The 25,860-nt window shown below is 39.5% G+C and overlaps 2 protein-coding genes across 4 annotated transcripts in view; one reads left to right on the top strand and one right to left on the bottom strand.

The window, feature by feature from the left end:
• Positions 1-25,860, top strand: part of LOC149150681 (uncharacterized) — a 236,368-nt gene that overhangs the window by 152,796 nt on the left and 57,712 nt on the right. The window lies entirely within an intron of this gene.
• Positions 22,358-25,450, bottom strand: LOC149150682 (pentatricopeptide repeat-containing protein At3g57430, chloroplastic-like). 2 transcript variants are annotated; one of them, XM_089441431.1, is made up of 3 exons: positions 23,612-25,450; positions 23,141-23,235; positions 22,360-23,008 (listed from the first exon to the last, which is right to left on the bottom strand). In XM_089441431.1, the coding sequence occupies exons 1-2, from the start codon at positions 25,193-25,195 to the stop codon at positions 23,179-23,181; spliced, it is 1,641 nt and encodes a 546-aa protein (XP_089297557.1). In that variant the 5' UTR covers positions 25,196-25,450; the 3' UTR covers positions 22,360-23,008; positions 23,141-23,178. The 2 variants fall into 2 exon arrangements, with proteins under 2 accessions (XP_089297556.1, XP_089297557.1); XM_089441430.1 differs by having other exon boundaries at positions 22,358-23,235.

The following is a 25,860-nucleotide window of genomic DNA, read 5'->3' as shown; positions in this document are numbered from 1 at the left end:
CTCTGGGCTCTGGCTCTGGCTTTAGCTCTCGGCTTTGGCTCTGGCTCTGGCTTTGGGCTCCGACTCTGGCTCTGGCTCTAACTGTGGGCTCTGGCTCTCAGCTCTGGCTCTCTGAGCTCTCTGGTTTTCGCTCGACCTCCAAGCGTCTCCAAAACTCTCTGCGCTGCCTCTCAATCGTGCTCTCTGGCTTTTGTGAGGCCTCCTTTGACTCTGCGGCTTCCACAACTGTTCCTCTGTCCCTTCAATCATGAGGAATCATTCTTTTTCCCGACTCTACCTCTTCGCGCTTCAAAACGCATCCCTGTTACAGAAATGTTCGCCTACAGCGTGGCACAAGGAATTGATGGCTGTTTCTAATGGAAAATGAACCGGCGGCCTCTTTCCGAATGAAATCTACGAAATAATGCATTTTTGGCTCGTAACAGAAATACACAGGAAAAACACTATTGGACGCAAAAACCAGACTTCAAATAGAATGCAACCGCATCCATAAACCTATAGGGTCCACCATTCCATCGAAAATCGCAATCACATGGCGTATTGGCCAAAAAACCTAATACATGTGAATACATTGAAAATCCAAAATTCTCGAATTTCAAAACTTATGAAATCGGGTTTATAATTCCATCGGGTCCGCCCCTTATCGGCATATTGCAATCACAAGTCACAATCGCATGTAACGACCCTTTGTATCGAGGATCCGCCGATCACCTCGATCAGATCCTGACCGTTGATCCTGCTTATCGATTTGACGGTTGGTGTGCGATCGCACATCGACCCATCACTTTATCGCATATCGCAATATTGCTGTCACAACAACCCCAGGGGTCTTCCCTTTGGTTATGCTGACCGCTGATCCGCCGACCATCGCATATCTCAATCGGCTCTGCCTAGGTCCCGATATCGCGCTAAAGCCTACCTTCGATCTGATATATTGGAGATCGTTGATCGGGGGTCTGTCCAGCCTTGGGTCTAAGTCCGCCCTTTGCACCTTTTCCGATGTGATTTCCTTAAGGAGCCCTTAAGCCCATTTTTATAGGAAATGCCTCATTTTCTAAGGATAATGGGAAAACTTCTATTTGCGATAACTCCATATGGAGTCCATTTTAGCCCATTCAAATTGCATTAGATTCAGATTGAAAAGATCTATGCAATGGGACTATTTCCAGGATCAACCCTTATGTGAGGAACACTTTAGACTTAGAAGTATATTGTAGATCCATTTTGGATCACACCTTCCCACTAAAAGAACTTTTGGTCTCCAAAAGACTGGCATACTGATTTGAACAGTAAATGAGAGTAACGTCACCCTCTTCTTTCAACGTCCATACACTTGCCTTGCATAATGCCTCTGAACCGAAGCCTTTGATCACTTTCCTTCCTGGATATGCTGGTCCTCCTGGGAAGAACTGTTTTCCTCCTGTTAACATTGTCCTCCTTGATTTCATGCAGAACTCCTGCTGAGAAGGTCATAGAAGGTAGTTTGAACTTCTCTGCCTTCATCATTGATCCAAGGTGGCTCAAACAAATGTGAAGTTTCATTTGCTTCACAAACTTTTCATTTGTACCTGTTTGACATATTGTTAACAACAACAAGATTACAGACAACAACTGGATGGCTTAAACTCCTGCTTAAACAAAAGAAACATATTTCACATCTTGTGAATTACCTCCATGTCTTTACATCTCCATACAAATGATGGACTAGATAACAAGCCCACAAAACATGCCTTAAAAAAAAATGACCCTTCAAGTCAAGCATGTAGAGAAAGACCTCTAGGACTCTTTTTCAAAGATGAAACACTTCATCATTATCTCCATCTTGGAGACCAAATCAACTTATTCCAAGTCAACATTAATATTACATGCATGCTTAAAAACAAAGCAATCAACCCTTCAAGTTAATTATACATACGTGCTCAAATACAATGAAATCATCAACATCCCTGTGTTCATGCACATCATTCTCATGCATGCATTTCATCCTTCAACTTTCGCTTAAGCACACTGTACTTTCGAAGCTGAAATGAATATAATGTTGCAGCAACAAAGTGAGTCTCCTACTCAACTTTTCCATTCACCTTCTTGGTAAAATCTTGCAACTTGCATCTCATTAACAAAGAAATGAAAATAGATGTATTTTCAAAAGACATGCAACCTTAATTGGATAAGAATTCTAACCATTTGTTACCAATCCATTTCAAAGGTAGGACCTTTGTTTGCACATCAGCATCAACATGTGAATCATCTTGAAACACATCATTCATGGAATCTTTCTTTCCATTTTTGCCATTCTCTCCTTCCACCTTCTTTAAGTTTCATGGAAGCATTGTTGGATTCAGAGTCCAACACTTTTCAGCAATGTGTCCTTGCTTATGGCAGTAAGTGCAACACATGTGCATCCTCTTGACAGCATGATTTGCCCTGTCCAGTGGACCTTTGGCTTCTTTCTTCTTTTCCTTCTAAAGTTCCATGTATGTGGCCATTCACTTCCAACATCTAGAAACATTATGGTTAACCAAACCACAAAAGGAACATGCAATTCTTTTCCCATACTTAGATGGAAATTGACCATGCTGAACAGAATCAAAAGCAATATGGTTAGAACCAAATCTATACCTTTCTCTTTCACCTTTATTGCCTTCATGAGGAGGTGAATTGAATGAAGAAGTGGCTCCCTTTGGAACATCATCAATCTCTTCAAGGCTTTCAGAGTTTCCACAACTCTCTGGTTGAAGTGCGTGCTTATGAACATCTGCATCCTGCAAATGATGTTTTAAGCTATTGCATTCCCCATTAATACAATCTTCACACTCTTGAGGTAGAAGACCTAAATTGAAACTCCTTTTTGGAACTGTTTCAATGGCATTCATGGCAGCGTTGGAACTTTCTCCATAAGACTGTCCATAGCCAACACCCAAATACTTGGGCCTTTCCTCAACCATCATTGGCTCAACAATACCTTGTGCTTGTTTGCCCAAGCTTTTTCCTTCATAGCCCATCTCAGACATTAACTTGGAACCTATGCCTCTAGTATGTTTTCAAAAGAACCAATATAATCATTCTTAGAGGAATTCGAAGACAAATAGGAATTGTTTACCTCTTCTTCAAGCTGATACTTGACCAAGGCTTCTTTGGCAACAAAGAGCTGTGTCTCCAACTCATGCATCCTTTTCAAGTTCTTTTTTTACAATATGAAGTTGCCTCTCCATTTCCTGTAATTTGTTAGAAAGCAACTGCTTCTCTTCCTTCATGGAATTCAACTACTCTCTAAGTATGATGCTCTTCCTTTCATCCTTATACATTTCTCTCACCATATCCATCATGATGAACAAGTCTTGCTTCTTTTCTTCATCAAAGACTCTTGTGAAGAAAGAAGAATTTGAGGACTCACTTGTAGAAGTAGTCATTATCAAAATGAACAAAAGAACTTCAAACAAGATTAACAAAGAGCTTATTCAAACAACCTTTTGCAACAAACCTCTTGTGCTTCAAGGATTGCTTTGAGGTCCTTTGGGATAAGAAGAATGCCTTCAGCCCTTTTTCCTTCTTTTCCTCACCTGGACTTAGCTAACAACAGCTTTCCCTGAACCTTTGCAAACTCAAACAACAGTCAGTTTACAAACAATCAAACAACAAAATCCTTGCTATTGTTTGAACACCTTTCAAGTCAAACAAGCATATAGATTGCTCTGTCAATCAAGCATCCAGATCCGATATCATCTTTTTTGAAGGTGGGGTTAATCAACCAGCTCTGATATAACCGCTCTGATACCACCTGATCTAAAAATGGGGCACTAAAGGCTTCTTGTCAGCTTACAAGAACCTTTCCCACTTCCAAAGCTTAAATATTTCCCAGATCTTATGATTAACCAATTGCGAAATTAAAAAATACTTGAAATAGGTGTATGCTTGTGTTTATTTTTACACTATTTGTGCTTTAAGTTGATTTTCTTAAACTGATATAAAACATATAACAATGAAACAGTGCAACAAATAAGCATCACACATAACAACAATATAATATGGAGTTCACCCAAACCTCTTGGGCTACGTCTCCTTGAGCTCTAGTCAACTCGACTAGTCTCTCTGGGATTATGGCATAAATCCTTTTACAAGCTCCATGCTCAACTCCATTGGTTTACAACTGAACCTATGGGTTTAGAATACCATCTTATCCCGCTGGCTGTCCTCACTCTGCAGACAGATCTAGGCTTCTCTGGACTAGACTCCTTCAATTAGCGCTATGAGCTATCTTGAGCTCTAGCTTGCACCAACTCCCTCAGAGTTCTTTTAACTGTCTTTGGAACTCCTTCTGACTTCAGCACACTTCAGGCACCAACAACAGCTTGATCGTTTCGACCCTTTGCTGTTCTCTTGGCTCTGGCTCTGGCTCTGGCTCTCTGAGCTCTCTAGTTTTCGCTCGACCACCAAGCGACTCGAAAACTCTCTGCGCTGCCTCTCAATCGTGCTCTTTGGCTTTTATGAGGCCTCCTTTGAATCTGCATCTTCCACAACTATTCCTCTATCCCTTCGATCATGAGGAATCATTCTTTTTCCCGGCTCTGCCTCTTCACGCTTCAAAACACATCCCTCTTACAGAAACACCCGCCTGCAGTGTGGCATAAGGAATTGATGGTTGTTTCCAATGGAAAATGAACCAGTGACCTCTTTCCGAACGAAATCCACGAAATAACACATTTCTGGCTCATAATGGAAATTCAAAGGAAAAACACTATTGAGTGCAAAAACCAGACTTCAAATAGAATGCAACCGCATCCATAAACCTATTGGGTTCGCCATTCTATCGCAAATCGCAATCGCAATCGCATGGCGTATTGGCCAAAAAACCCAATACACGGGAAAACATTGAAAATCCCGAATTCCCAGATTTCAAAACTTATGAAATCAGGTCTATAATTCCATTGGGTCCGCCCCTTATCGACCTATCGCAATTGCAAGTGGTTGTTAGGGTCCCACCCTAACCCCTTTATCTATGTAATAGGATCGAGTCATAGTTATAGTTAAGTAAAGAGTCAATAAAGCCCATATTAATAATTGTAAGTGGTTAACCCGCATTTAATGATGGGACCACAGTTAGTTGCAAATGGGCCATGGTATTAGATAGATGGTATTAATAAGAACCATGGTATTGCCCCATGGTATTGCATGTATGAATCCTATATAAAGGATAGAAACTCCTTGCGAGGAGCATGGTGTCTTATTTTGTAATCAAACTTAGCTCTATTGGAGGTTGCCCCCTCGAAGATGCAAGTGAACTTTGCTTTCTGAATAATAAAATACTTGCTGTTATTTCTCTTGTTCTATGTTCTGGGTATATTTTTTCGCATATTTGGTATTTTGGTATCGTCTTGCAGGATTAAGAGCATAACAAGTGGTATCGGAGCGCTTTCCAGGGCCGGTGGGATCTCCATTTTTTAGCAATTTTTTTTTTTGGCTAGAGACGTGTTCCGGCGTCTTTAAACCATGGGATCTATCATTGAGCGCATAAACCTGCGGATTTGTGGAGGCATGCACGCAGGAAATACAAGAGGTGGTCACGCTTGTTGGACTCCCTTGTAACCCCTGTGGGTACCCCTTTGAGTAGTAGCGCATTAGACAGAACCGTGCACGGACTGTCTTCCAAGTACCTTCTAGGTATATCGGAAGCCCCCTAGCTCCCTTGAAACCTCGCCATAGATAAACTGTCGATCTTCTTGTTGCTACAGTACACCGAGAACAACACTCGGAGAGATTACTCGCCCGTATGATAAGGTAGTCGGGTTGTACGGCTAAGGGTACGGTTGATCCTCCTTGGTTAGTGCCCTGAAAAATTGGGCTGAGTACTACTGTCAGACCCTTATGTATATTGCGATCTGTAGCACCTGACACTCCTGGAGACCATAGTTCCCTGATCTCTCTCTAGATCATACATAATCTTTGCCAGATCAGATCTTGCAAGTGGGGTTTTTCTCGCCGCAACAGCAATCAGTTTCGCAGTTCAGATCTATCAGATCAGCCATCCAGATCTCTCAGATCCATCAGATCCATAATATCAATCAGTTCCGCCGTTCAGATCCATTAGATCCACCATCCAAATCTGAGTAGTTGTGTGGGTTCCTATACCTGGGCGTGATTTTCGCAGGACTTTTGGCAACATTGACATTTTAGGGATTCGACGACTGCAGTATTCCTAAGTAAGGAGTAAAACTCTGTTAGGAGTTAAGCAAGGATGCTTATTGGTGACTTAGCCCATAAGAATCAGGATGATGAGCTGAGCAAGGTGGTACCATTCAATTGTTAGTGCCAAAAGAAAAAAAAAATTGGGTGGTCCCAAATTTAAAGTAAATTGGCTCGGTGCATGGTAGAAACTAGAAATCAAGCTATGGATAATGAAAGGATGGACAAACTTGAAGCATCCTTGAAAGAAATCCAAGATCCGCTGACGAAATTAACTACAACACTCTCTATGGGCAAGGCGGAAGCTCGCGAGGAGCCATATATTGGCAATGAACACAGTGAGGGTGAGTCTAGCCACTCTCTTCACCTCTGGGGCACCCACCAACAATCCCGTCCGCGACCTCCCAAGCTGGACATGCATAAATTTGATGGCTCTCACCCGGCAGCATGGATAGCACAAATGGAGCAATATTTCAATCTGAATTACATCCTGGATAATGACACTCAGCTTAGTGTGGGGATCATGTACTTGGACAATGAAAGATGGCAATGGTGGCAATGGCATCAACGTTGCTATGGAAGGCCCTTGACTTGGGACACATTCAAAAAAGCTCTTATGGATCGCTTTGACCATGACTCTGCTTTTTTGGGTTGTCTCACTAAGCTCCGTCAGACTGGAACAGTGGATGAATATATTATAGCCTTTGAAGCCTTAGCTTTCCGCACTTTAGGTCTACAAGATCAGTTCTACACAGAATGTTTTATCAGTGGTCTTAAAGAGGCCATACAAGCCCACGTTCGACTGCACCACCCTCCCTCATGGCTGGAGGCTTGCAAGATAGCTCGTGAAGTAGAACGTGCGTTAGCGGCCCCTTCCAATCGCCCAAATTACGCTGCCAAGGGTCGGCCCCCCAAAAGCTCACAGCACTACCCAAACACTCATGGTTCAAAAGGTGTCACCTGCAGAAATGGCGGAAAGAAGAAAACAATGATTATGTTACTACTGTGATGAAAAATACTCCCCCGGGCATAAATGCAAGGAGCCCAAATTTTTTCAAATTGATGCTACTGATCACAACTCATCGGAGGAAGCCTCACCACTTGAGGAACCAGAGGAGGAAGAAGAGGACAACCAGAAGGACAATGTACCTGAAGAGCCAGTTATTTCGCTGCATGATTTGGCAGGGATTTCTTCGCCTCAAACTCTCAAAATTAGAGGTTTTATTAAGCATCGCCCAGTAGTGGTCTTAATTGATAGTGGAAGTACACATAATTTTATCCATCAAAGAGTCGTGGAACCAGTGCATTGTTTTGTATGAGCAGTTTCTAACTTCCAAGTCCAAATTGCTGATGGGGGCACAATGAAATGTGAAGGCCGCTGTGAAAATGTCAAACCTCAAATGGGGTATTATCAGTTAAAGACCCACATGTTTGCCATACACACAGGAGGGTGCGACATTGTCCTAGGTGCTGAATGGCTTCGCACACTTGGCCCAATCACAATGGATTTCTAGGAGTTATATATGAGCTTTAAGCACAACAACCACACACATACCCTCCGCGAACTCCAGGCGAGAGCTCCCTCTATCATCAACTCACATCGGATGGAAAAATTGTTAAAAAAGGGCCATCATGGAGTTATAGCTCAATTTAATGCCATCCAGGCCTTCGAACCCAATTCTCTTCCAATTCATCTTGAGATGCAACAGATCTTAAATACCCATCAGCTAGTCTTTGACAAGCCTCATGAGCTTCCACCCTCGAGAGGGGAACATGATCATAGCATCACTTTGGTCCCAGGGGCACAACCACCAAATGTGCGCCCATATAGATATCTGTTCGCCCAAAAGAATGAAATAGACAAAATAATCAAGGAACTTTTGGAAGCAAGCGTCATTCGTCCCAGTATTAGTCCTTATTCATCACCGGTGGTCATGGTGCTCAAGAAAGATGGGGAATGGCGTATGTGTCCAGACTTCAGGGCCCTCAACAAGTTGACAGTTAAAGATAAATTTCCCATTCCGGTTGTTGATGATTTGCTGGATGAACTAAATGGGGCTCAATTCTTCACTAAGCTTGATCTTCGCTCAGGCTACCACCAAATTCGCATGAAAGAAGTCGACATTCCAAACACTGCCTTCAGAACTCATGAAGGCCATTATGAGTTCCTGGTCATGCCATTCGGTCTTTGTAATGCCCCATCCACTTTTCAGAGCCTTATGAACCACCTGCTCAAACCATATCTCAGAAAATTTGTCCTTGTTTTCTTCAATGACATCCTCATCTACAGTCGCACTTGGGCCGCACATCTTCAACATGTAAATCTCCTCTTGCAACTGCTTCGCGAGCATAAATTGTTTGTAAATATGTCCAAGTGTTCTTTTGGCATGGAAGAAGTTGAGTATTTGGGCCACATTGTGGGGCATGAAGGTGTCAGGGTGGACCCCAAAAAGATCCAAGCAACGCAGGATTGGCTTCAACCTAAGACCTTGAAGAGCCTGAGAGGATTTTTGGGTCTCACGAGCTACTATCGCAAATTTGTTCGCAATTATGGTCGCATTGCGAGGCCCCTCACTCAACTCCTCAAGAAAAATTCATTCCTCTGGAATGATGAAGCACAACAGTCATTTACAGCTCTAAAAAATGTCATGTGTTCCACTCCAGTCTTAGCACTACCCGACTTCACCAAATCTTTTGTCATTGAATGTGATGTTTCGGGTACGGGTATTGGGGCAGTCTTAATGCAGGAAGGTCGACCCTTGGCCTTCACAAGCCAACAACTAAGTGGAAAGAATCGAGGACAATCTACCTATGAGAAGGAGATGATGGCCATCTTACATGCAGTAGATACCTGGCGACCTTACTTATTGGGGAGATGCTTCCAAATCCACACAGACCATCAAAGCCTTAAATATTTTTTGGAGCAACGCCTATCCTCACCACAACAAAATAAATGGCTCGCCAAAATGTTGGGATATGATTATGAGATAATTTACAAGAAAGGGCGCGAAAATATTGTAGCAGATGCATTATCTTGCCAATTTGAGGAGGAAAGTACCCTGCTTGCAATTTCCCTTCCCATTCCAGAATGGATTGAAGAGGCTCGCAAGGAATGGTTTTCACATCCCTGGCTCTCCCAACTCATTACTCAATTGCAGGCGGATCCAAATTCCACTAAGGGCTACTCATGGCAGGATGAGATTCTTCGCTACAAGGACAAAGTAGTAATATCACCAACATCCACCCTCAAAAGCTGCATATTGGCGGAGTTGCACTCATCTCCCACTGCAGGACATTCAGGTTTTCAGAAGACGTATGCTAGCACTCGAAGATCATTTTTTTGGACAAGCATGAAAAAGGACATTCTTACTTTTGTGGCTGAATGCGATGTCTGTCAGCGCAACAAAGGAGAGATGGTCAAAGCACCAGGCACATTACAACCATTGCCCATCCCGGCATCAATATGGACAGAGGTTTCTATGGATTTCATTACAGGTCTTCCAAAGTCAGGAAACAAGTCAGTCATCATGGTGGTTGTGGACAAACTTTCTAAGTATGCTCATTTTTGCGCCCTACCCCACTCTTTTACACCGACTTTGGTCGCTCAATCTTTCATGGATCAGATCTTCAAATTGCATGGCATGCCCACTTCCATTGTGTCTGATCGTGACTCAGTCTTCACCAGTAATTTTCGGCAGGAACTCTTTCGGCTACAAGGCACGCAAATAAAACTTAGTACTTTCTATTATCCACAAACTGATGGTCAAACTGAAGCAGTCAACAAATGTCTGGAAACCTACCTTAGGTGTTTCACTTCAGAAAAGCAACATCTCTGGGTACAGTGGTTACCTCTAGCTGAATGGTGGTATAACACCAACTATCATGCCACCACCAAAATGACTCCATATGAAGCAGTTTATGGTCAACTCCCTCCTTCCCCTACTTCTTATATCAAGGGGTGCTCGAAGGTACAAGCAGTGGATCAACTCCTACAGAACCGCACAACCATGCTCGCCCATCTTAGAGAGAATCTTCATCAAGCTCAAAATCGCATGAAGAAACAGGTAGATCAGCATTGCTCAAAACGCCAATTTCAAGAAGGGGATCATGTATTTTTGAGGCTGCAACCATATAAGCAAACATCACTCAAAGACAAGGGTTGTCAGAAACTATCTCCAAAATTCTACGGACCATATCAAGTACTTCAGCGCATTGGAGAAGTGGCCTACAAGCTAGCTTTGCCACCCACTGCAAAAATCCATCCAGTTTTCCATGTCTCATGTCTCAAGAAAGTGATTGGGAACAACTGCAGAATTCAAACTAGTCTACCTGAACTGGATGAAGAAGGGTCAACCCAGCTCCAACCTGAACAGGTCCGACACATGAGAACGGCACCTACGTGGCCACCTGATCAAGGAAGTCCTCGTCAAGTGGAAAGACACCTCTTCGGAAGATGCAACCTGGGAACCAACCACTATTCTTCAGCAGTTTCCGTAGCTTCAGTGTTGAGGACAAGGCTATTCTTATGGGGGAGGGCATGTTAGGGCCCCACCCTAACCCCCTTATTTATGTAATAGGATCGAGTCGTAGTTATAGTTAAGTAAAGAGTTAATAAAGCCCATATTAATAATTGTAAGTGGTTAACCCGCATTTAATGATGGGACCACATTTAGTTGCAAATGGGCCATTGTATTAGATAGATGGTATTAATAAGAACCATGGTATTGCATGTATGAATCCTATATAAATGATAGAAACTCCCTGCGAGGAGCATGGTGTCTTATTTTGTAATCGAGCTCAGCTCTATTGGAGGTTGCCCCCTCGAAGAGGCGAGTGAACTTTGCTTTTTGAATAATAAAATACTTGCTGGTATTGCTCTTGTTCTATGTTTTGGGTATATTTTTTTCGCATATTTGGTATTCTGGTATCGTCTTACAGGATTAAGAGCATAAAAGTTGTAATTACATGTAACGACCCTTTTTATCAGGGATGTGCCGATCGCCCGATCACCGATCACCCCGATCAGATCCTAACCGTTGATCTTGCTCATCGATCCGATGGTTGGCATGCGATTGCACATCATCCCATCGCTTTATCGCATATCACAATATCGCTGTCGCAATGGCCCCGGGGGTCTTCCCTTTGGTTTTGCCGACCGCCGATTTGCCGACCATCGCATATCGCAATCGGCTCCTCCTGGGTCCCGATATCACGCTAAGGCATACCTCTGATCCGATATATCGAAGATCACTGATTGGGGGTCCATCCAGCCTTGGGTCTAAGTCTGCCCTTTGCACCTCTTCCGATGCGATTTCCTTAAGGAGCCCTTAAGCCCATTTTTATAGGAAATGCCTCATTTTCTAAAGATAATGGGCAAACTTCTATTTGCGATAACTCCTTCATTCGGAGTCCATTTTAGCCCATTCAAATTACATTAGATTCAGATTGAAAAGATCTATGCAATGAGACTATTTCCAGGAGCAGCCCTTGACTTTCATTTTCCTTTGTGAGGAACACTTTAGACTTAGAAGTCTATTCTAGATCCATTTTGGATCATCTAGTCTAGTTGCCTAGTCAAATATAGCCGTTTCTTAGTCAAATACAGCCATTAAATGATCTGCTCTCTCTATTTAACATGCAACCTTGATCTAGTTCTTCAACTTGTCCTAACAAGATGAACCACACTTGTTGGTTTGAAACGTGTCAACAAATGAATTATGATGTGATTTTCGTTGAAAACTCTTCTCAATAAAAAAGACAAAGGATTGGGAAAAAATGAAGAAATTGCAAAATCTCCAGGAGTTGGATTTAGAAAGGCAACTCTTGTCTATCTCTTCATCAGAAGGGGAAGGTTTCTCTTCCCAAGAGTCCAGTGTGATCCAAAGAAACCTAAAAAAAAAGATTGATCTTCTTGTAGCAGGGAGGAGGAATGACACCTTCAAAGTAGTGATGAAAAAAGAAAATTCAGGCTTATGCTGAAAGCTGGAAAATGGTGAACACTATTTGGAGTTTGCAAGATGAAAATGGTTTTGAGGTTTCATCATTTGACAAGATGTCAAACTTGGGTAAGCGCTATTTTGAGGATCTTTTCAGAGCTCCTCTAGAAACATCAATTGTTGAAGTAATACAATTGGCACAATTTTTTCCTAGAATGATGGATGAGGAAGAAAGCAGGGCAATAATGGAGGAGGTTTCTTTGGAGGAGCTCCAAGTGGTGTTGCATAGTTTCCAAAGAGATAAAAGCCTTAGGTCAGACGGTTGGGGTGTTGAATTTTTTCTAGAGCTCTTTGACACTCTAGGCCTTGATCTTTTAGGGGTTGTCAAAGAATCTAGGAAGGAGGGTAGGATCTATCTTGTTTTTAACTCAACTTTCAATGGTCTTATCCCATAAACTAGCCATCCTCTCTCCTTCTTGGACTTCAAGCCTATATACCTATGTATGCCATTAACAATATTATTGCCAAGATTATTGCGTCTAGGCTCAAGCCCATTCTCTCTAGATTCATCTCCGAGGAGCAGTTTACCTTCTTGAAGGGGAGGTGAATCCACAAAGCTATTAGGGTGGCCCAAGAAGGTATAAACAACATAAAAACACAAAACCTAAAAGGGGATATTATCAAAATTGATTTATCCAAGGCCTATAATCGATTAAACTAGGTATTTATCAGGCTCCTTTTTACCCATTCGGGTTTCAGGCTTGATTTTATAAATTGGTTCATGAGTTGTATTCAATTGGTCTCTTTTTTGGTCCTGATAAAAGTTTCAATTTCTCCCTTTTTCTATGTGTATAAAGGGTTGCGCTAGGGTTGCACTCTTTCTCCTCTTCTGTTTTTGATAGTGGCTGAGGACTTAAGTCATCTCGCATCCGATGCTAAGAGACATGGGGTTTTTCATGGTTATCTCATCACTAGGAATCTAAAAATTACCCCTTCTTTTTGTTGATGATATTCTTATTTTCCGTAATAGTGAAATCAGGGAGATATCAATGCTTATGGAGATCTTATCTCTTTTTGGGCATGCCATTGGGATGACTATTAATTATAAAAAGTCTACTATATCACATGACAATTTATCTAATGCAGAGATGTTATATATCTTAGATTCTCCCCTATGAATCTAAGACATTGGATAAGGGCTTGAAATATTTAGGTTTTCAACTGAAACCAAATCATTACATCAAAGTGGATTGGACTTGGCTCATTGCAAAGGAGGAAAAACATTTGACCTATTGGTGCCATCGTTGGATTTCCAGAGCAGACCATCTGGTTCTCATTAAATCGGTATTAGAAGCCATCCCGTATATTTGGTTTCTTTAGCTTGTATCCCCAAATGCGTCCTAGAAAATCTCAGGATATTATGCTCATATTTCCTTTGGGCGGGGAAAAAAGAATCAGGGATGTTACCATGGGTCAAATGGAACTCCATTGCTAAACCAAAAGCACCTATTTCATTTCTCAAAAGTGTTCGCTGCAAAATGTGGTTGGCGCCTAATCTCAATGTAATGCCTATGGACGTCGGTAATCATCCATAAGTACACAACTCCTAGTTCTTTAGAATATTGGTTAAGAAGGACAAATAACATAGAACATATATATCTACCATATGGAGGGCGATCCTCAATTATTTTGATATCATTGGTAATGGTCTTACATGGTGAATTAGCGAAGGTGGTGGGGTTTGACTCGACCTTGATCCATATCTCGATAGTAGTGAGTCACATGTTGCCTCCTCCCTTAGCTAATATGCTCAAAGATAAAGGTTACAACAGACTTGCTCATATTGCTAACCAATATCTTATAACTACTTGGCAACAGGGTTGGAAAACTGTTGAGGAGCTTTGCTTAGAGGGGGGAATTTAGGGCTTCATGGTAGGAGTAATTACAAGCTTTATATGAAGGTCATATAAGATTGATAAACAAACCTAATGAAATTATTTGGTGTATCTCCCCTATTGGAACCTATACTCCAAAGATGGGATTCGTTTATTCCTAATGGAAGACAGAGTGAATGTGGAGGAAAGGTGGTGGTAGAAGGTGGTTTGGAAAACAAAATGCCCCCCTAAATCAATATTATTCATGTGGTGTCTTATGATGAAGAAGGTTCCCAATTGGGATGTCCTCCAAAGAAGATTCATGTGTGTGCCTAAATGGTGTTTGTTATGTCAAAATAATGGGGAAAGTGGCGTTCATCTTTTTATGGCTTGCCCCTTTTATCAACAGGTTTGGAAGGCCTATAGCACTGCTTTGAGTCACTTTATTCCTTTGGAAGGGGTGGATCTGGAGGCTACCTGGCAATATTGGTGTGCCAAGACAAATTTCCATCCTTTTAAAGCTCTTCCCATCATTGTTTGTTGGGGGGTATGGTTGGCCAAGAATGGGGTGGTTTTCCAGGATAAGATTTCGGTTCCTGTGCACATTGCATATGAGGTGGTGGCCATTTTATGTCACTACCCTTAGGAAAAAGGTATAGTAGCCCCTAAAGAAATTATCCCAAAAAGCATCGATACTTCTAAGTTGTGGGCTTTCTTTGACGGTGCTTCTATCAATAATGGTCAGAACAATGGAGGTGGATTTATATTATTCCTTTTGGATCACAGTTTCAAAGTAAAAATGGGGTTGGGACCTGGGACAAATAATCAAGCGAAACTCCTTGCTTGTAAAAATCTGCTACTATTTGCCAAAGAGAAGGGTTGCACACAACTACAAATTTTTGGGGACTCCAAGCTATATATAAATTGGCTCAATAACATTAATGTTTGCATGTGCACTTATCTTTTTCCTATTCTTGAGGAGATCAAGCATATTACTGATACTTTCATATTATTTTCACGTTCTCATATTTACAGGGAAAGGAAGCATGCAACAAACCGCTTGTCAAAAGATTGCCTCCTTTTGGAAAAGGATCTCTAGGCTATAACTGAACAAGTCAACGATCATCCCCACAAGTTCTTTCAACGTCCTTTTAGGGATCCAACCCGAGAACCTGATGCTATATGAAAATGATTTTGCACATGGATTCTCATAGCTATATTTTTAAAATATTTTTGGCTTTGCTCACAACCAATTTTAAGCCGACCCTTGATGGAAAATTCTTTAATTTTAAAAGCATACTTTCAACTATATTTTTCCCTGTTATTTTTTTATCACTTGCTTCTCTGCGGTGTAGAAACCTATTGGTTTGGGATGACTATTATGCTTGCTCCCTTCATTTCTCTACACTCACATGGACATACTAGCTTTTATGCTTGAAATCAGATTTTGCCATCAACTTTTTGGCAATGTAGTTATCGTTTCTACACAGGTTTATGTGTATGACATAATGCCTTAGTCCTATTATGAACAATTGTAACCACAGGCGTGCTCTCAATGTTCAATCACTTGATTTAGGGATATTTCATTAATACACTCTTGAAGTGTATATGCAAAATGTAAATTCATCATTTAATTATGAATGAAATTACGGGTCTTTTTCTTCTTTGAAGAAAACACACACACACACATACAATGAAGCTCTAAAGTAACTATCTCCAACATACAAGTCAAATGATAATAAAAGATGGAGTTAGTTGCAACCACATCCAGAAGTAGGGCTACGTAGTGGGCCACCCCCAAAAAATAGTGAGTGCCTATCTACATGTATTCCCTTGTAGATGTGTGTCCCCACATGCGATACAAGGATCAAAAGAGTAGGATGTCCTCCATAAGGTAGCAATAAATGTGTTAAAAATGACCTCCATATTTGAATAAATTGATCCATGAATAAATGCTCAAGATATGTACAAAATGACCAACATGTCTGGCCTCCATAACCAAGTCATCCCACGAGAGATGACAAACAAACAACACAATCTCCTTGTGGCATGTGTCTATCATCCCAAGGTAGAAGGATAAGTAGATACTCCATATGTGGACATACTCAACAAATAGCACAAGAATATGTGCAAAATGACTTCCTCAAGTGGATGTACTCATCATCATGGAAAGGAATGTAATTGATGGCTTAATAGAGTGTAGCACTCAAGAGTAGTGTGCCATAAGTGCTCTAGCTCCAGGGTATAATCAACCTCACAAAAATATGCAATAAATTCCTCCAAGTGGCACATGTGGCTCCAAAATGTAATACCCATCCATAAATCAAGGCAGGTGAAGTGGCTTTCAAGATAGGAGGTTGAATGGCATAGAATATACGTCATAAACCAAGGGATAAGTCATCAAGGACCCAAATATCCTCCACGTGTGCAACAACCACTATCCAATGGAAAGATAGCCTCGATACATAAGAAATGCCTCCACATGTTTGCAAGCAAAGGAGTTCTCTATGACTCATCATCAAAATGTAACAAAGAATCCAAGTTCTCTAGCAATGAAGTCCAATTGTGCAACTAGTAGTGGGTTTGCCCCTCCAATGATACCATATAAACTTAAAACAAACAAAGGGAGAATGGAGTGCTCCCCAAGAATGATTATCTATCTAATCATACATCACCATAAAGTTATGATAGACACATCAAACCCTAGGGTGCCCTCATCAAGAAATATAATGCCATCAAACATGCCAATGTTAGCCTCAAATCTTATGTCACTTTGTCATGAAGTCCACATGTACAAGAGGATGAGCATTAAAGTGATTGTCTATTACATCAAATACCACCATAGGAGCTAAAAAGACATCTCAAATACCTGTATGCCCATCACAAACATCAAGTAGCATCCATGCAAATCCATGAGGTAGGAATGTGGGTGCTCCCTAGAAACCATTTCCTATCTCATTGAGCATCATCATAGAAACATAATAAACATGCCAAATACTATGGCATCACATCTCATCATGTGATATCAATGTCATGACCGACCCTCCATATAAATTTATAAGTACCATAACACCAAGATGACTCATGTAGAGAAAAATGCAAGCATCCTCATCAAATAAGTTGATCCATCAAGAAAGACATGCAAATGTGAGAAGAGTATCAATGACCAGATCATCCATTAACACGAAAGAGTGTATCACCATGATCCATATGAATATCATGTGCAACCATGAAAAGTAGAACTATGTATCAAGAAAGCCACCATATAAACCACCAAAACAACATCTAACATCCCATGCATCAGTATGATGCAGTAAGATGATCCATGCACCATCTAAAGAAAAAATAGAAGCATCACCCATGAAAACCATCCCTATGTGTGATGAAGATCACAATTTTTAACCCTCATGTGCAACTTGAGGGGTAATACATTAATGTCCATATTAACAATCTATGGCCATTTTAAGTTCCAAAAGTGGGGTATAGTCTCGGGTTTTTGAAAACCAATGAAAATCACCAACATTAAATAGAAAAACTCATTGGATCCAAAATTTTCACTATGTAGATAACTCAAATATATAGTGTACAAAAAACTATATTGAAGTCCAATGTTGTATCATGTATGACAAGTGTATGGACATTTAATAGTCATATTGAATAACCCGGTGATAATCCCCACAAGCTAAGTTAGAAGTGCCACATTGCAAACTATGATTGGTCTAAATGGAACCTGACATATTTTGACATGGGAAGGTATGGAAGTTGATGGGCATGTATAGAATGTTGGCATGAGATGTATGGAATTTTTGATGTAGCATGTGTTGAAAGTGAGATATTGTAGTGTATCAAATGACACATGGTCATTGAATTAGGAAGTTATGTCTGGATGTGCTTTACTTATGTGGTGCATTATAGTTGGGTGGATGGATCCATGTGACAATGATGTGGCAAGTCAGTTGAATGATAAAGCTATTCAACAAATATTAGTTAAGGTTGAAAAGGAGTAGGTTTTGAACCCAAGACCTCATAACAAACAAATATGCAATGTTTTATTATAAAAAATTGATCAAATCCATGATATTTGATATCAAATTCATTTGGTTATTGTTGAAAAACTTATTTAGAAACATATTATAGGGAATGGATGACCCACATCTACTAAATAAATTCTCAAATTCCAAGGTAAATGAAGTTGGTTTTGGTTAAAAAAATGGTCAATTAGACTACTCTAGATACATTTGTATGATCAAATCAACCCAAAATTACACCAATTTGTACAAATTTGAAGTGCATCCACAATTCTTCAATCTTAAATTTGCCCCAATTAAAAACCAAATATAGTAACAATAACAATGATGTTGACTTTTCAGCATGCTCCAAATGTAATGGTTATGTCAGATTTGGAAAAAAATAGCTTAGAATTTTCATAAACCAAGCATGTGATCTAGATCTAGATTCACAAATCTCTAAAACATTAGGCTTAAAAAATTGAGTCTAAAAATTTAGACTATTAAATCGAAAATAAATAAATTAGGTGTACTTGTAAATTTATGCCAAAGGAATAAAATTCAATCATTATTGTTGAATTCTTGTGGAAAGAAATATTAGATCCCCTATCCAATATTTCAACAAACCAAAAGGTTCATCCAAGCGGTTAGATGTATGTCTATGATAGCATGAAAGACTAGGAAAAATATGTATACACATATAACCAAGAGCTATCCTATCTAAACTCTTATGGAAAGCATTAAACAAATAAAAGTAGATCTTTCAAATAAGAGAGAAGAAAATAAATTTACATGGTAAAACTCTAAGGTGAGGAAAACATCCATGGAATCAAGGCCTTTCATTCCTCATGTAGTTTTCAGAATTACAAAATTGTTAAAGCACACACATGTATGGAGTTCAAGTGGAATCCTAACAACTCTCAAGCATGTGGATGATCTAGCTAAAAGATCCATAGGGTCCAAGATAATGACCAATACCATAAGCCACGTATAAGCCATGCTCCACCTTCTTAGATTCAAGACCGATTTCCTTAATCTATGGTAACACATCATGACACATCATTAATCACACATGATGACACATTTATTAACACATATGAACACAAATGCATAACTTTTATAATTTTTTATAATTTTTATCATGTCTTGAGTGATGGGACATGTGATGAAAAAGTGTTAGGCACACATGGGATGCATTTATTGGCACAAGACTCATGCCCTATTCATGTATGATGATTTAGTATCACATGTTCAAACATGTCCATGTGTTTGACATGCAACACACGGGTGTGAGGACACATAATGCTTCCTAGCTTTATACATATTCAAGCCCATAACATATTGTACCCTTCACAAACCTTAGAATCATTTTGATCCCAAGATGCATGTCCCACGTATGTTTGATAGTTGGTCATCACGTGTCTTAAGGTGTCGATATATTTTGACATGTGACATGTAGGGCTATGATGACATGTCTTATTTCCTAGCTTTGCACATATTCAAGTGCATAACACCCTTCACAAATCTTACAATCATTCTAATAATTTGCAATGAACCTCTTTGGGATTGCTATCGATCATGAAACAATCCCTACAAGTGTAGCCCAAAATATGGCTTGGTAGTAGCAAAGTAGAACATGCTCCTTATCAAGCTTATATAACATTGCATCTACTACTTGTGAATCTCAAGATGATAACCTCATTCCTATTTCAATAGGACTGCCAATGACTTCAATTAGATATATTAAACCTTTTCAATACTTCATTTGCATACTTAGTTTGGGATATAAAATGGTGACATCCATCTATTGTACTTATCCCAAATAACAAATAAATCAAATCTATCATCTCAAAATATTTATGCAACTCACATTTTAGTTCCTCAATCATCTTTGTATTGCTACATGTAACGTTGAGATCATTGACATGCAAAACCATGACTACATATCATTATTGTAATGTACCTTCATATCAACAAAAAAACTAGGGTTTGCTAGTCCAAAATTTCATCGATGGAAACAATATGTAAATCAAAATTCAACACATTAAGATAATCACAAAAAGAAACCCCTTTTCTTGATTACTATGACAATATTTGGCATTCCCCTAATCATTCATAAGAAAAACTTTCTTACTTTAAATGCAAATTCTAGCTAAGAATTTATCTAGACAACACAATATAGTTTCAAGATCTTCATTCAATTATGAACTAGTACTTAATGACCTACCCCTTAACACATATCCATAATTATGGCAATCAAGCATAACAAATTCACCATAAGCATAAACAATGATTTCACATCTAAATCTCTAAGAAATTCAACGTTTAACTCAACTAATTAATTTACTAGAGTCCTTTAAATGGGGGTCTTGATCTCTCCAGAGGAGTAAAGTCCTAAGGTTTAGACTTAATGTACCGAAGATCAAGCATATATCATTTTATTCTCGATTAAAATTTTGATTCCATAATCATCGATAAGGTCATAATAAACATAAAGAAATAACTCTTTAAACTACAAGTTTCTTGCCTCATCATTGATATATACACGGTCACACAAAACGATATAAAACCTTATAGCATGAGCACCACTAACCTTGAGGCCGAAATAGGATATGAAATTTTGTATGACATATGTAAATACCTCATAAGAACTTTTAGGCTCATTCATGATGGTTAGATAATAAATATATGCATGGCATCTACATGTCTTTACGGACAAGTAGAAAGAGTGTTTTTTCCCTTCAAGGAGGTCAATGTAGGACTATTTCAAGAAATAAACCACCGATAACAAAGATTAACATCTCACTCAATCCCTTGAGAGCATTCATTATAGATGCCAAAACTTATCATGCGCAACAAACACTAATTGTTAACGATATAGTGAATTTGAGTAGCCTTCTCTTTAATGAGGCAAATTGAAGTAACAATGAAGGGTTGATCTCAATCAAATTCATCATCCCCAAATCATTTATTCAATGTCATTCATCCTTATTCATGCTTAATACCTTTCTTATCTTTCATTTCACCCCTTAAAACCCCATAATTCATCAAATCCAAGCCAAATAAGCCTCTAAAGGACATGCTCACACATGTTCTAAGGGAGACTAGTAACTTGAGGTTATGCTCACAGGTTTTCTTGAGAAAACTACTGACCATGTCACTGTTTTCCTTCACAGAGGGAGTGACGATACTTGATTGTGCTTTTAAAAAACTCCAAAATTTGGTTTACAAATGCTACAAGAAGTCTTCCAAGGTATGCCACTATTTGAGGGTTGATGAATGCATCCAGGACTCTCTCCAAACCATCTAAAAGAGTGAATGCCAATAATTACAATAATAAAATCTCCAAAAACAAGAAGAAAAGGTAGATCTACACGAAAATTAGTTCTAGATTTCACATTTTAAATGAATCTCCTTAGTAAATCATTTTACAAATTCTTGCGGACCATATTTCTCAAATTACAAACTTATTTGAATAGAGGAAATCATTCCTCAACACCATTCTTTTACCAAGCAGTTCCTATGCTTCCACATACATTTTGCATTCTAATTGATTAAAAACAATGGGGCATTTACTCATCAATCCTACAAGACTTTAATAGCAATCACATAATTAATAATGAAATTATACTCATCATCATAAAAGAATACAAAAGAGTTCCAATGTGGCTGATAGGGTGTGCACCATTTTCCTCCCAACCATAGGCAAAACCTTTGTGGATACCACCCCTATTTTGGACTACGAGACCACTAAGGTGAAGAAGATATATTTAATTCTTCTAAGTCACTCTTCTCCTTACCAAAAACTTCCAAGATCCACCCTTGTTGGGTTCCCTAGTTATTATAGATATGCTAGTTTCAACACCCACTCTACTATCCCATTCAACACATGAAGGCACTCCATTCTCTACTCTATTGAATGTATTTTCAAAATAACACCTTGAGAACTCCGACCATTTTAAACATATATGTTTTAGATAATAAATTAGAAAAAAAAACTTGAGAAGAATCCTTCGGTGTTCTCTTAAATTGAAACTCTGACTTGTTCTCTATCTAAATTGAATCTAATATGTCTTTCAAAATCACCATGGTAGTCTATGTCATGGTGTTTAAAAAGATATAATAATGAAAGCTTTAATTATAAATTATACATGATCAAGTTCAAGATTTTCAAAGGGTCAAAACTAGGATATCACAATCATGACCTTCAATTTTTATGTAAATATTTTGGTATTATAGATTTTTTTTTGTAACCCATTGGGCCGAAGATGCTCATATGCGGGGGCCTATTTGAACCCTTATCATTTCTTTTGCTTACACACTATATGCTATTTCCCCTTTTACATAAAACCTTGGTACTATTGCATGTACGCTTCCTCTTCCAAATTTCCATTTGAAGAATCATCCATTTGAACTTATACTTTCTCCTATAGAACCATTTGCAACATATTGCACTTTTGTTTTCAAGCAATTCCGAAAATTAAGTTTCAATACTATCATTCACAATGATCAACTTATCTCTTATAATTTTTAAATTGATGACGTAATCTATCAGTGAGATACTTACAACCATTCTCAAACCGTACACCTAGTTTCTCAAACAAAGAACCTGAATTGCATTGGAAGTCTCATATAAGGCCTTCATCTTATCCGAAGCTTTTGAGAAGTTCTTACCTCCTGCACTTACAAAACTTACTTACGCTTGTCATCATAGGCCACTTTCTATTGGCATCACCTATGGGTTTATTTTCCTTTCCCTCGATAATATTCCACACCTTCTTAATACCCAAATTATTGTTTAGTTTAAATTTCCAAATTGCACAAATCTTGCAATCAAGCTTGTACATGTCCAAAGACAACACCTTGAGAACTTCCAACCATTTTAAACATGTATGTTTTAAACAATAAAACAGAATAAACTATAGAGTGCCTGTTTTTCAATTAAACAACATGACCACGAACCCAATAATGCGTATTCTGTGCCATGCGGTAGCTTGTAATCATCCTTGAACTGTGAAATGAATATGAACAGCATGTTTTGTTAGCACTTGATAACAATTCGCAGGCAACCCGGGAAATTGACTTGTGAATTCTCAAGAAGGGAAATAATTTTAAAATATTAAACTCCACCACAAATTATTACCTTGATTCAGAATTGAATTTCTCTTTCCCTCAAAATTATCATCTTCGAATGCAATTTGTGACACCAGGAATCAACTGAACTCTTTTCCTCCCAATCTGCAATACCGAAATCTAAGAATCTTTCAATAACCTCAATTCCATTGATGTACAATTTTCACTAGCATGTGCTAAAAAATTCTCTTGCTTATATTCTAATGTTCTCTTGCATTCTTTGGAGGGAAGAAGCCCAAATAATCATATCTACTACAAAACAGAGATCAGAGGGTGATGGTTTCAAACATATCATCATGGATTTTATCAATTTAGCTTGTATTGAGGGCTTTTGTTTGTTCCCTGTTCAAAGTCACCAATAATCCCGACAAGAACATAGCCCATCCTTAAAATGATGGAAACGGTTCATATCCCTCACAATTATCTCCCTTTCGGAAATTTTGGATATGAATTTGGTGACAATGTGGCAGTCTTCACACACCCTGAGGTTTTTGCTAATTCGGATAGGAGTTCCAGGGCATGTGTTGAGAAGTCCAAAAGCAATGGCCAACTTCTCGCTGTGGCCACAGAGGATGTGCTCCTTCTCCTCTTCCCTGATATCATGAAGCACGCAGTCTATGACAGGTATGTACCCAGCCTTGTGCATCTGCCCAGCCAAGCTCTCCAGCAATCCATAAATTTCCTGTGATTGCGGGTGAGATCTATCCCCTACCAGGAATGTATGAACCCTGTGCTCCATCTCAATCCAGCTACAACCTACTGGCTTTTTCACATCCTTGTCTTTCAACATTGCCCTCACGCGTGCCACACCATCCCACCTCTCAGAAATAGCATAGAGGTTTGACAGCAGGGCATAATATCCAGCGTTTTCTGGCTCCAATGCAAAGATCTTCTCCGCAGCACGTTCACCTAGCTCCACATTGCGATGAATTCTACAAGCACCAAGCAACGCTCCCCATACCGCAGTGTCAGGCTTCAATGGCATCCTCTTGATAAAGTCTTCCGCCTCATCCAGGCGCCCTGCACGGCCGAGAAGATCAACCATACAGCTATAGTGCTCCACAGTAGGCGTGATGTCATAATCCACAATCATCGAATCAAAGTACATGCGGCCTTCATCTACTAGGCCTCCATGGCTGCAAGCTGACAAAACTGCAGTGAAGGTAACATGGTCCGGCTTCACGCCTGCCCGCTGCATTTCATTAAAAAGCTCAAGTGCCTCACGGGCATTCCCATACATACCATATCCAGAAATCATTACAGTCCAGGTCACAACAGATCTTTGGAACATTTTGTCAAACACTTGGCATGCATCCTCTAGACAACCACATTTTGAGTACATGGCAGCAAGGACATTCCCTATGGAAACATCTGACTCGAGCCCACTTCTAATTATGCAAACATGAAACCCCTTACCTTGTCGTAGAGCCGATAGGCCGGCACAGGCCTTAAGGACACAGGGAAATGTAATTTCATCCGGTTGTTTGCCGGCCCGCTGCATTTGTGAATAAAAAGCAAGGGCTTCCTCGCAGAACCCATTAGAGGCATATCCTCTGATCATCCAGTTCCATAAGAAAACACTCCGCCTGTGCAATTTTTCAAAAATTAGTCGTGCATCGGCCATGCTTCCGCACTTAGCATACACTGCCACAAGTTTATTTGCTAAGAAAACGTGTTCCTGGATTCCGCTTCTGAGCATATGGGTATGGATTTGTTTGCCTTCTGCCAGAGCACACATATCGGCACATGCATCCAGTAGAGAAGCATAGGCCGGAAAGTCCAGATACCCTCCATTGTCATGCAGTATTCCTATCAATTCCTTTAGTGGGTTCCCTTTCTGGTGGTCTTTCTGCAATACCATTTGTTTTCTGTGTATGCATTTTTCAATGGCGGGGACTGAAGTGTTTTTCGTGAAGCCAATTGACCGAAGAAGAATTCTGCTGTGGTGGGCTGCCTCCATTACTGGACTTGGCAGTAGATTCAGATGATGCCAAGATGAACATGCACACGATGAATAACATCTGCATCCATATGGGCTTGAAACGAACAATTTGGCTGAATTCATTTAAGTATGTTTCAGGTGCCTAACTTTAAACGTTCTTCATTGCTGGATCTTGTGAAGGTAGTAACCGGAAATGTGATCAAATTGGAATGGCGGGGGAACTGGAATTTGATTCTAACCGTACTGTGTTGCGTTAAACTGAATTGTACGACGACTTCGCAGGCATCCTTTTGTTGGTACGACGACAGTGTTCATTGCGACGCCGATTATTGCCGAGTTCAAATGTATGATTGGAGGCAAGTCGATACAAAGAGATTTTTGTCACCTTACATCCTTTATAACAAGCATGTGTTTTTTTTAAATATATTAAAGTAATTTTCGCAGGTTCAATCTCACAATTTTCAGTTGTTATGAATGAAAGAAATAAATTTTAATGTCATAGTCTATCGAACTACTAGTTTTGTTTTGTTTTTGTTTTTGTTTTTGTCTTTTGTAATTTAATTTTTTTATTATTCAAATTAATGATGAGCTGACAACCTACTAACAGTGTCCTAATGCCAAGGAACCAATGTTAACATAGTGTTGTAACTGTCTTTTTAATGTCTTTGAAAGCATCACATTTTAAAATGAAATGTTTTTTCTGATTCCACTGCCCCATAAGTGCAAAAAGTATACACCCGCTCTTCCCAAGCTTCTTTAGATCTTTTCCACTCACCTGTTTCGCACCG

This window comes from Pinus tabuliformis, chromosome 9, assembly GCF_031772625.1.
Source record: "Pinus tabuliformis cultivar Carrire ecotype Pingquan chromosome 9, CPIR1, whole genome shotgun sequence".
NCBI classification, from domain to species: Eukaryota; Viridiplantae; Streptophyta; class Pinopsida; order Pinales; family Pinaceae; genus Pinus; species Pinus tabuliformis.
The sequence above is the reverse complement of the archived record's forward strand: the minus strand, read 5'-3'. Positions and strand labels throughout refer to the sequence as shown.